General features: G+C 36.7%; 1 protein-coding gene across 1 annotated transcript in view; it reads left to right on the plus strand.

The window, feature by feature from the left end:
- The window catches only part of DCK (deoxycytidine kinase), a 30,577-nt gene that overhangs the window by 11,747 nt on the left and 6,481 nt on the right, over window positions 1-12,349 (plus strand). Inside the window, exons 3-4 of the mRNA XM_081303376.1 lie at window positions 10,488-10,681; window positions 11,701-11,848. Coding sequence (XP_081159502.1) covers window positions 10,488-10,681; window positions 11,701-11,848 — 342 coding nt within the window. The remainder of the gene's footprint in view (window positions 1-10,487; window positions 10,682-11,700; window positions 11,849-12,349) is intronic.

Consider the following 12,349-nt stretch of genomic DNA (forward strand, 5'->3'; position numbering starts at 1 on the left):
ATTAATTGTATATATATACCATTATATACTTAATATAATATAAATACCTAATAATAATGCAGTGATAGCCTCCTATTTACCTAGCACTGTGATAGACAACTTTTCAGTTAAATCTATATTCTAGATTATTTCTTTAAAATAAAATTCTAAAAGTGGGCTTAATGGGGCCAAAAATTACAGATTTTTTTTAAAGTAGCTAAATTGCTGTCTAAGTGTTATACCTATAAAATTCTATTACAAAGTTTTGCTTTAGTTTTAATTTATACATTTGTATTTTTAGAACTAGCTGATTATCATTTTTATAACTAATGAGTCAGGATTGATCCTCTGAGTTCTTTTAATATAGTAGACTTTGGAATTACTTTGGGCAAGAGAGATTACATTTATTGGGAAATTCAAATAAAAGGTATATGATTTTGTTATTAATTTTTAATTTTTATTAAAACATGAAATTTTACCATCTTAAATGCCTTTTTAGGTGTACTGCTTTGATAGTTTTTTTTTTTTTTTTTTACTTTTAAAAGGTGTTTATTTTATTTTATTTATTTTTTTTTTAATTTTTTATTGGTTGTTCACAACATTACAAAGCTCTTGACATATCATATTTCATACATTAGATTGAAGTGGGTTATGAACCCCCAGTTTTACCCCAAATGCAGATTGCAGAATCACATCGGTTACACATCCACAATTTTACATAATGCCCTATTAGTAATTGTTGTATTCTGCTACCTTTCCTATCCCCTACTATCCCCCCTCCCCTCCCCTCCCAACTTCTCTCTCTGCCCCATCTACTGTAGTTCATTTCTCTCCTTGTTTATTTTCCCATTCCCCTCACAACCTCTTATATGTAATTTTGTATAGCAATGAGGGTCTCCCTCCATTTCCATGCAATTTCCCTTTTCTCTCCCTTTCCCTCCCACCTCATGTCTCTGTTTAAAGTTATTCTTTTCTTCCTGCTCTTCCTCCCTACTCTGTTCATAGTTGCTCTCATTATATCAAAGAAGACATTTGGTATTTGTTTTTTAGGGATTGGCTAGCTTCACTAAGCATAATCTGCTCTAGTGCCATCCATTTCCCTGCAAATTCTATGATTTTGTCATTTTTTATTGCTGCATAGTACTCCATTGTGTATAGATGCCACATTTTTTTTATCCATTCATCTATTGAAGGGCATCTGGGTTGGTTCCACAGTCTAGCTATTGTGAATTGTGCTGCTATGAACATCGATGTGGCAGTATCCCTGTAGCATGCTTTTTTAAGGTCTTCAGGGAATAGTCCGAGAAGGGCAATAGCTGGGTCAAATGGTGGTTCCATTCCCAGCTTTCCCAGGAATCTCCAAACTGCTTTCCAAATTGGCCGCACCAATTTGCAGTCCCACCAGCAATGTACAAGTGTACCCTTTTCTCCACATCCTCGCCAGCACTTGTTGTTGTTTGACTTCATAGTGGCTGCCAATGTTACTGGAGTGAGATGGTATCTTAGTGTGGTTTTGATTTGCATTGTGGTTTTGATTTGACTGCTAGAGATGGAGAGCATTTTTTCATGTACTTGTTGATTGATTGTATATCCTCCTCTGAGAAGTGTCTGTTCAGGTCCTTGGCCCATTTGTTGATTGGGTTATTTGTTATCTTATTGTCTAATTTTTTGAGTTCTTTGTATACTCTGGATATTAGGGCTCTATCTGAGGTGTGAGGAGTAAAAATTTGTTCCCAGGATGTAGTCTCCCTATTTACCTCTCTTATTGTTTCTTTTGCTGAGAAAAAACTTTTAAGTTTAATTAAGTCCCATTTGTTGATTCTAGTTGTTAACTCTTGTGCTATGGGTGTCCTATTAAGGAATTTGGTGCCCGACCCCACAATCTGTAGATCGGAGCCAACTTTTTCTTCTATCAGACGCAGAGTTTCTGATTTGATATCAAGCTCCTTGATCCATTTTGAGTTAACTTTTGTGCATGGCGAGAGAAAGGGATTCAGTTTCATTTTGTTGCATATGGATTTCCAGTTTTCCCAACACCATTTGTTGAAGATGCTATCCTTCCTCCATTGCATGCTTATAGCCCCTTTATCAAATATAAGATAATTGTAGCTTTGTGGATTAGTCTCTGTGTCCTCTATTTTATACCATTGGTCCACCCGTCTGTTTTGGTACCAGTACCATGCTGTTTTTGTCACTATTGCTCTGTAATATAGTTTGAAATCTGGTATTGCTATACCGCCTGATTCACACTTTCTGCTTAGAATTGCTTTTGCTATTCTGGGTCTTTTATTTTTCCATATGAATTTCATGATTGCTTTATTTCTACAAGAAATGCCGTTGGGATTTTGATTGGCATTGCATTAAATCTATAGAGAACTTTTGGTAATATCGCCATTTTGATGATGTTAGTTCTGCCTATCTATGAACAGGGTATATTTTTCCATCTTCTAAGATCTTCTTCTACTTCTCTCTTTAGGGTTCTGTAGTTTTCATTGTATAAATCTTTCACCTCTTTTGTTAGGTTGATTCCCAAGTATTTTATTTTTTTTGAGGATATTGTGAATGGAGTGTTTTTCCTCATTTCCATTTCAGAAGTTTTGTCGCTGATATACAGAAATGCCTTTGATTTATGCGTGTTGATTTTATATCCTGCCACTTTGCTGAATTCATTTATTAGTTCTAGTAGTTTCTTTGTAGACCCTTTTGGGTCTTCTAGGTATAGAATCATGTCATCTGCAAATAGTGATAATTTAAGTTCTTCTTTTCCAATTTTTATGCCTTTAATTTCTTTCGTCTGTCTAATTGCTCTGGCCAGTGTTTCGAGAACTATATTGAATAGAAGTGGAGATAAAGGGCATCCCTGTCTTGTTCCGGATTTTAGAGGGAATGCCTTCAACTTTTGTCCATTCAGAATAATGCTAGCCTGAGGCTTAGCATAGATAGCTTTTACAATGTTAAGGTAAGTTCCTGTTATCCCTAGTTTTTCTAATGTTTTGAACATAAAGGGATGCTGTGCTTTGTCGAATGCTTTCTCTGCATCTATCGAGATGATCATATGGTTCTTATCTTTAAGTCTATTGATGTGGTGAATAACATTTATTGATTTCCGTATGTTGAACCATCCTTGCATCCCAGGGATGAATCCTACTTGATCATGGTGCACTATTTTTTTGATGTGTTTTTGTATTCGATTTGCCAGAATTTTATTGAGAATTTTTGCATCCAAGTTCATTAGAGATATTGGTCTGTAGTTTTCTTTCTTTAAAGTGTCTTTGTCTGGATTTGGGATCAGAGTGATGTTGGCCTCATAGAATGAATTTGGAAGAGCTCCCTCTTTTTCTATTTCCTGAAATAACTTGAAAAGTATTGGTATGAATTCTTCTTTAAAGGTTTTGTAAAACTCCGCTGTATACCCATCCGGTCCTGGACTTTTCTTGGTTGGTAGTCTTTTGATGGTTTCTTCAATTTCATCCATTGATATTGGTCTGTTCAGATTGTGTGTATCCTCCTGACTCAGTCTGGGCAAATCATATGACTTAAGAAATTTATCGATGTCTTCACTATCCTCTATTTTATTGGAATATAGGTTTTCAAAATAATTTCTAATTGTTTTCTGTATTTCTGTAGCATCTGTCGTGATATTGCCTTTTTCATCCCGTATGTTAGTAATTTGAGTTCTCTCTCTTCTTCTCTTCGTTAGCATGGCTAAAGGTCTGTCGATCTTATTTATTTTTTCGAAGAACCAACTTTTAGTTTTGTTAATTTTTTCAATAGTTTCTTTTGTTTCAATTTCATTGATTTCCGCTCTGATTTTAATTATTTCTTGCCTTCTGCTACATTTGCTGTTGTTTTGCTCTTCCTTTTCTAGGGCTTTGAGTTGGAGTGTGAGCTCATTTATTTGTTGGTTTCTTCTTTTTTTGAGGAATGACCACCAGGCGATGAATTTTCCTCTTAAAACTGCTTTCATTGTGTCCCATAGATTCCGATATGTTGTGTCTGTATTTTCGTTTATCTCTAAGAATTTTTTGATTTCCTCCTTTATGTCTTCTGTAACCCATTGATCATTCAGTAATATATTGTTCATTTTCCATGTGATGTAGGATTTTTCCTTCCTTCTTTTATCATTGATTTCCAGTTTCATTCCATTATGATCAGATAAAATGCATGGTATTATCTCCACCCCTTTATATTTACTGAGGGTTGCCCTATGGCATAATATATGGTCTATTTTTGAGAAGGATCCATGTGCTGCTGAGAAAAAAGTATAGCCATTTGATGATGGTTGATATATTCTATATAAGTCAGTTAAGTCTAGGTTATTGATTGTGGTATTGTGATCAATAGTTTCTTTATTCAACTTTTGTTTGGAGGATCTGTCCAATGGTGAGAGTGGTGTGTTGAAGTCTCCCATAATTATTGTGTTGTGGTCTATTTGATTCTTGAATTTGAGAAGAATTTTTTTTATGAATGTCGCAGCACCATTATTTGGTGCGTAAATATTGATAATTGTTATGTCTTGTTGGTGAATGGTTCCTTTTAACAGTATATAATGTCCTTCTTTATTCCTTTTGATTAACTTAGTCTTGAAGTCGATTTTATTCGATATGAGGATGGCCACCCCTGCTTGCTTGCGAGGACCGTGTGCGTGGTATATTTTTTCCCATCCTTTCACCTTTAGCCTGTGTATGTCTTTTCCAATCAGATGTGTCTCCTGGAGGCAGCATATTGTTGGATTTGTTTTTTTAATCCATGATACCAGCCTATGTCGCTTTATTGGAGAGTTTAAGCCATTAACATTCAGTGTTACTATTGATATATGGTTTGAACTTCCATCCATGATTGATTGTTTATCCTTTTTTTTTTTTAAAAAAAAAATTTTAGTTTGTTTCACCATGGTTGTCTTTCCCCTCACCCTCTGTCTTTACTGAGGCAATTCCCACTGATGGTTTTGGTTATTGTTTTTCATTTCTTCTTCATGTAGTGTTTTGCTCAAAATGCTTTGCAATGCTGGTTTTCTGGCTGCAAATTCTTTTAACTTTTGTTTATCATGAAAGATTTTTATTTCATTGTCATACCTGAAGCTTAATTTTGCTGGATACAGGATTCTTGGTTGGCATCCATTGTCTTTCAGTGTTTGAAATACATTGTTCCATGACCTTCTTGCTTTCAGTGTCTGTGATGAAAAATCCGTTGTTAACCTTATTGGTTTACCCCTGAATGTAATCTGTCTCCTTTCTCTTGTAGCTTTTAATATTTTCTCTTTGTTCTGTATATTGGATATCTTCATAACAATGTGTCTTGGTGTTGGTCTACTGTGATTTTGTGTGCTTGGTGTCCTGTATGCATCTTCAATTTGTATATCTGTTTCCTTTTTTATTTCTGGAAAGTTTTCTGTAATTATTTCATCCAGCAGGTTACTCATTCCCTTGGTTTGAATCTCTGTACCTTCTTCTATCCCGATGACTCGTAAGTTTGGTTTCTTCATGTTATCCCATAACTCTTGGATGTTTGTCTCGTGATTTTTTACCAGCCTTTCTGAGTTGGCTGGACTCTTTTCAAGATGGTATATTTTGTCTTCATTATCTGACGTTCTGGTTTCTACTTGCTCCACTCTGTTAGTGATACTCTCAATTGAGTTTTTAATTTGGTTTATCGTTTCCTTCATTTCTAGAATTATTGTTTGATTATTTTTTATAATCTCTATCTCCTGATAGAGATGCTTAACTTTTTCTTTTATCTGTTTATGAAATTCATTCTCAATGTGTTCTTTCGCTGCTTGAATTTGCTGTCTTGTATCCTCCTTAAGGTTCCATTCCATCTGTCTAAGGTGTTCCTTGAGTTCTTTATATGACCATTTTTCTGATGACTCTGCGTCCTCCTGAATATTTAGGCTGTCCTGCATTGTTTGTAGTCCTTTTCTTCCTTGTTTTTTGAAGCTGCTCATGTTACTTCTTGTTCTGTTTGACTGCTGGGTTACTGTTTACTCCTATAAATTAATTTGATGTTTGGGAGGAAAGGTATTAGAAGGGAAGGGGTGAAGTCACTAAAGAGAATGAGAGTAGGCAGGTAGAATTCAAGGAAAGGGGGGATAAGAGAAATGAAAAAACTAAAGAAGAAAAAAATAGGAACTAAAAAAGAAAAAAGATTTAAAAAAATAATAATAATTAAAAAAAAATTAAAATTAGTAGAAAAAAAAATTTTAAAAAAATATTTTGTAAAAAAAAATTAATTAAACAACAAGAAAGAAAAAAATGAAACTGAAAGAAAAACCCAAATCAAAAAAATAAAAAAAAAACCTAATAAATGCCGTCTTAGAGTTTGATTAACTTCTCTTCCAGTAGGTGGCACTTTGTCCACCAGGCCAAGTTTCTCCTGTCAATACGCGGGAACCAATCACTGTGCAGCAGCTCCTCCCAGACTGGGCGAGACTCCAATCCTGAGTGTCTAGGGCCTCCTCTTGTGTCTAGTCACTTCCCACTTTTTCTCTAGCCAGGCCCCTCTCACCACAATACTGGCTACAAGCCAGGTCTGCTGCTCCCGGGAGCCCTGTTTTCATGAACGACTGGGCACACTCTTCCAGTTTACCATTCCCTCAGACCCTAAGTTTGTAGAGCTTGGGGCTGAGAATCCTCAGCGGATTTTACTTGCCCTCCTGTGTCCACTTCCCCGTAGCTGGTGCAAGAGACCTCAGCAGTCAGCCCTGGTGGGAGCGGTAGATCCGCGCCCCGGGACCCGCACCACCTCTGATTCCCTCGGGCTGGCTGTAGCACTCGTGGGAGAGCTGGGAGGGGCCCTTACGGGAGAGCTGGGAGTGGCCCTTAAGGTTTTCCCGATGTGTGGAGAGGGAAAGCTGTGGGATCACACACCTGTAGCTGTCGGTTTCAATGAAGTTATCTCCTCCACAGCAGTCTGATGACGTTGTTTCCCTTTGCTGGGCTACCAATGCAACGGGTGGGTCCTTCTCTCTCAAGCCCCGTTTCAAACCTGTGGCCACTACTTATGAAGACTCGGTAGGCATTTACCTTCGTATGATGAGAAGGGCTGACCAGTTGTTTCAGCCGGATGGATTAATGCTGAGTCATAGCTGTTTGTCTGCGGGAAGCAGGTGACCGGGAGTTTGAATTCAGCGGATCAGGGCTCAGTGCGTGTTCTTGGTTCACTTGGATTTTAAATTGTCTCTCATCTTATCAGCTGTTTCATTTAATTCGGCAGCTCATTCGCGCGGTGAAGAGTCTGCTCTATGGTGCTCTGTGGGAGGCGGCTGCAGCAGCGGTGGCGGCAGCGGCCTTCGGGACCCCCAGAGAGGGGGTGCGGGTTGGGGGAGGGGAGGCGGCGCCTCGGGGCCGCGGTGGCCGGGTACCGGACACGCGGGAGAGCGGGCGGGGTCGGGGAAAGAAATTGAAATCTAGATTTAGAGACTGAGCTTGGGAGGAGAGACAGCTGGGGAGAAGCAAGGCGGAGAGGCGGAGAGGAGAAGGAGATGGGGCCGATAGAGCCGTGCACCTGGGGCTGCAGCCTTACTACTCGCGCTGAAGTCGTGATGGATTCCCTCCACCTTGGCTCATGACTTGATGTTTTCAATCACAGGCCTGGGCTCTGTCCCAGGCCGCGGCTCCGCGGGGCTCCGGCGGTGCGGGCCTGGCGGCGGCGAAACCACACTCCCTGCTTTGATAGTTTTAAGTACATTTACAGTGCTATAAAACAAATCTTTTGCATCTTTCACAACTAAAACTATGTCTATTAACCACTCCCTTTGCCTGCTCTTCCCAGCCCCTGGTAAATGGCATTCTACTGGGTATAATTTAAGAATCTGACAGCTTTTTCACTTCGCGTAATGTCTTATGTTGTGGTCTTTTTTTTTAAATCTTTAATATTATTATTGTTTATTTTTATGTGGTGCAGAGGATCGAACCCAGAGCCTCACGTGTGCGAGGCAAGCGCTGTAGCTACCACTGAGCTACCACCTTAGCCCCTTATGCTGTGGTCTGTTAAAAAATATAAATACTTATTTAGAAATGAAAAAAAGTACCTATTTTAATGGATATAAAGAGATGGGGAACTCAGATTTTTAAAACAAATAGGATTGTAAGAGAAAATGTATATGTATAGTTACAATAAAAGAACTAATAAAAGATACATTTTAAAAATAGAGCTAATGTGATGCTGGATGCAGTATACTTGTAATCCTTGCTGAGCCAAGAGGATCAAAAGTTTGAAACTATCCTGGGCAGTTTAGCAAGACCCTGTCTCAAAATAAAATTTCAAGAAAGAGGTTGGAGGTGTAGCTCAGTGGTAGAGTACCCGCCATGTGTTCAGTTTCCAGAACCAAAAAAAGCCCTGAGCAAACAAACCAGCTAATATGAGATGTGTAGTGTTCATTATCATCAGATGAATTGTTGTCATCTTCCTGTTCACTGTTGACTTACTCTAGCTCAAAAAGTTTCAAATTTCTGCTCATCATCTATTTATATGGTCATATTTATCTCTTTGGAATTCTAAATGTCACCAGTACCTGAATGTCCATTTTATTCAGAAGATTTGGGAAATTTTCTTCTCTATTATTGCACTGAATGTTTTTTTTTTTTCTTTTAAAGAATTTTACCTTTGTTTTATTTGTTTTTATGTGGTGCTAAGGATCGAACCCAGTGCCTCACATGTGCTAGGCAAGTGCTGTACCACTGAGCTGTGTGGGTTTTCTGTGCCACTGGCTTGTATCTCTACTTTTTCCTCAAGACCTGTGGGTCTTAAATTTGATTTTCTATTGTCCCAGAGACTGTATATTTTGTTCAACAAAGCCCTGGTGGGGAGAAGTTGGGAAATCTTTTCTGTAGATTTCAGATTTTTAGCATTCTGGTTTTAGGTTTGGTGGATGCTTAGAGGTATATACTAAACTTGTGGTTATATTCTGAGAGTTTTTTTCTTTTTCTTTTGCAGTTTTTGGGAATCAAACCCAGGGCCTTGTGCATGCTAGGCGAGCATTCTCCCACTGAGTTATACCTCTAGTTAAATTGTGAGAGTTTTACTTAGTAGTCATGAGGATGTTAAGTTGGATACAAAGGTTGAAAGTGAATGGCTATTAAAGGGACTAAGATAATTTTGGCTCTTGACCCCCAACAGTCCATCTCTTCACAATCGTGATATCCTCAGCCAAGGTCAAGCAGTCTGCAGAATTTTTACTCTAGGTGCTGCTACTCTTCAGAGAACTTCAGTTCCACATCATCATAAACAATCTGTGTTGGGGGTGTTGCCCCATTGTCTCATAATTTTTTTTATAATTTTGAAATCAGAAGCCAAACAAGCTTCACATTGCATTTGGTTGATGTCTTTTCAATTTTAATATCTTAGTTGCCTCTTTTTATTTTTTCCTTTGCAATTTATTTGTTGTAAGAAATTGAGTCATTTGTTCTATGCAGTTTGCCTCCTTTTGGTTTTGGCTGAATATATCATTGTGATAAAATTTACCATGTTTCTTAGTTCTCTGTATTTTTCTACAAATCTGTAGGTAGACCTCCATAGACTTGATTGGATTTAGTTCTAATTTTGGGGGGGGGGGCATGATTCCTAAGTGATGATGTGTATTTTTGTTTACCATTACATTAGGAGGATGTCATTTGTTAAAATTGGTCAGTTACTTTAGCTGGTGTCAGTCTAATTTGTCATGGGACACTTGAGACAGAAGTTTCATTGAGTACTAGAGTTTGAGGTCAGCCTGGGCAATATGGCAAAACCACATTTCAAAGCAACAACAAAAATAAGTGAATTTTTTAAAAAAGAAAAAAATCCCTGTTTGTCTAATCATATCTCTGAACAAGGGTACAAATATGTGAGGTGCTTCTAGTTGAAAGTTATTGCCCTGTTAATATTGAAAGTATATTGAATTATTTAGTAATGTTGCAGAGGAGAGGTTGAAAATTGTATTGGGAAGATAATTTATAATAAGAAGATTGTCTCTTGAACTTGGAATCAATCTTATGTTTGGTAGGTTAGGTTTATTCAATACACTTTCAGTTTACAATATTTTGAACTTATAATTGGTTTATCAGAATGTAATCCTATCTGAATCGAGGGGCATCTATGAATTAGGTCTGTTTGAAAATCATCTGGGAATAGTGGGGACTGATAAACTGGAGAGTATGTGTCCCAGTTTATTTTTCCAAGAAGAAATAAAAGGATAATGTTTCTTGGCTTTCCATTTTAAAAAGAAAATGTAAATCCAGATAATTTCATTTAGCTTTTAAATATTGACAATTAATTCAAAAATTTTTAAAGTCCTACTTTAGCCAAATAATTTCTTTCATAGCTTGTTAGTTTGTGACCTCTTGTGAAGATCTGAAGATTTTTCAGACTTCAGATAACTTAAAATACTGGGGAAAAAGTATAAGGAAGGGGACTTGACTTGGTTTTATTAATCATCATGCATTTATTTGTATAGCTTTTTTTGGAGCCTTAAAAAGTTCAGATAGCTCATAACGTTGCTTTTTTTTTTTTCTTTTGCAAATTCAAAATAGGAACTGACAACGTCTCAGAAAAGTGGTGGGAATGTTCTTCAGATGATGTATGAGAAGCCTGAACGATGGTCTTTTACCTTTCAATCATATGCCTGTCTCAGTCGGATACGAGCTCAGCTTGCCTCTCTCAATGGCAAGCTCAAAGATGCAGAGAAACCTGTATTGTTTTTTGAACGATCTGTGTACAGTGACAGGTATATATAAATGGTTTATACTTGGTTATCTGGAAACTTGGCTTAGAGTTGGACATTTTTTTTTCCTCCTGTTTCCTGTGAATTAAAGTAATAATAGAGGCTGAGTTGAGGAATTGAGATACATAATGGCATTTAATCTCCTCAGCATTCTGGTATTAATATCATTGAGAAGTTTTAGCATTTATAATTTCTGGCTTCTGTGGAATTGGTAGGGAATAGTAGCTATTTAATCCAGATTTGTAGAGAAGTTTTAAAATTCTCATCTGTTCTGGTTAAATCTGGTTCTATATCCTTGTGTCTCACCTGAACCAGTGAGATAAAAATTTCCAAGGGAGCTTTAGAATCTGCTTATGTCAGATTCTTTGAATCTCCAAATTAATTCAGAATAGTTTCCAAAACTTTTTGGTTTCAGGACCCCTTTCTATCCTTAATGATTATCCTTGTATCCAAAGTGCTTTGTATCTTACTGATGTGTATATCTTGTTATAAATTTAGATTGAGAAATATTTTAAAATTATTCACTCATTTAAAATTAGCAATAAGCCCATTTCATATTAACATAGATAACATTTTCAATTAAACATTATATTTTTCTAAACAAAAAGTAGTGAAAAAAATAGCAGTGCTTTACACTTTTGCATGTTTTTGTCTGACTTAATAGAAAAATTTGAATCTTCATTTGTGCTTTTGTATTCAGTATGTTATATCTTCTTTTGGTTGAGATGTAGTAGTATGTGAAGTAATCTGGCCTCTCATAGAACTTCTTGAAGAATCTTTGAGACTTCCAGTGGTCCTCACATGACATTGGGAGAACTGCTGACCAAGAACATGTAGCCCATAGTTGAAGAAACTCATGTTTTTTTTTGTTTTTGTTTTTGTTTTTTTTTTTCTGTTATCTGAGGCACTATCTGCCACAGGATTTAGGAGAATATTTCATATTCATTTAATAGATTTATTTTCTATTTCTTTGTGGGTTTTTTAAAAAAATTACATGTGTATTGATGAAGCCTCTCTTTCAGGTATATTTTTGCATCTAATTTGTATGAATCTGATTGCATGAATGAAACAGAGTGGGCAATATATCAAGACTGGCATGACTGGATGAATAACCAGTTTGGCCAAAGCCTTGAATTGGATGGAATCATTTATCTTCGAGCTACTCCAGAGGTGAGAACCAATAAAAATTCACTTGCTCCATTGAAAACTTAAAGTAGTATTTAGAAATCTTTTCAGTGGTATGTGTTGAAGGCAATTTAATTCAACTCCAGCCCTCCATGTCTTCATCTCCAAACTCACAACTTTATTGATAGAATTATTCTGTTTTCTTGGCAGAGTAGAAGCAAGACTTGTCAAGTAGCACTTTTAGAACCTGCTCAGTTCTCTTTTATTTTTCATCTTTATTTCTTCCTAACTTGTAGACTTTCTCATCCCATTTTACTTAAGCAACTTCTACAATATAGGCTGCATATGAGGTGTAGGACTTAGGATATTTTAATTACTGTACAATTTCCAATGCCTAGGATAGGGTCTGGGTATACAGTAGGAGATAAGTAAATATTTGCTGAATGGATGGCAAAGTTGGAGGTTCATTTCAAGGAAAATCTTTTATAATTGTAACTTGAATGAGTAGATAGTAACCATTAAGTTGAAAAGAGACTTAGTTAAAGG

The sequence above is a fragment of the Spermophilus citellus genome (genome assembly GCF_964194105.1).
Source record: "Spermophilus citellus genome assembly, chromosome: 8".
Classification (NCBI taxonomy): domain Eukaryota; kingdom Metazoa; phylum Chordata; class Mammalia; order Rodentia; family Sciuridae; genus Spermophilus; species Spermophilus citellus.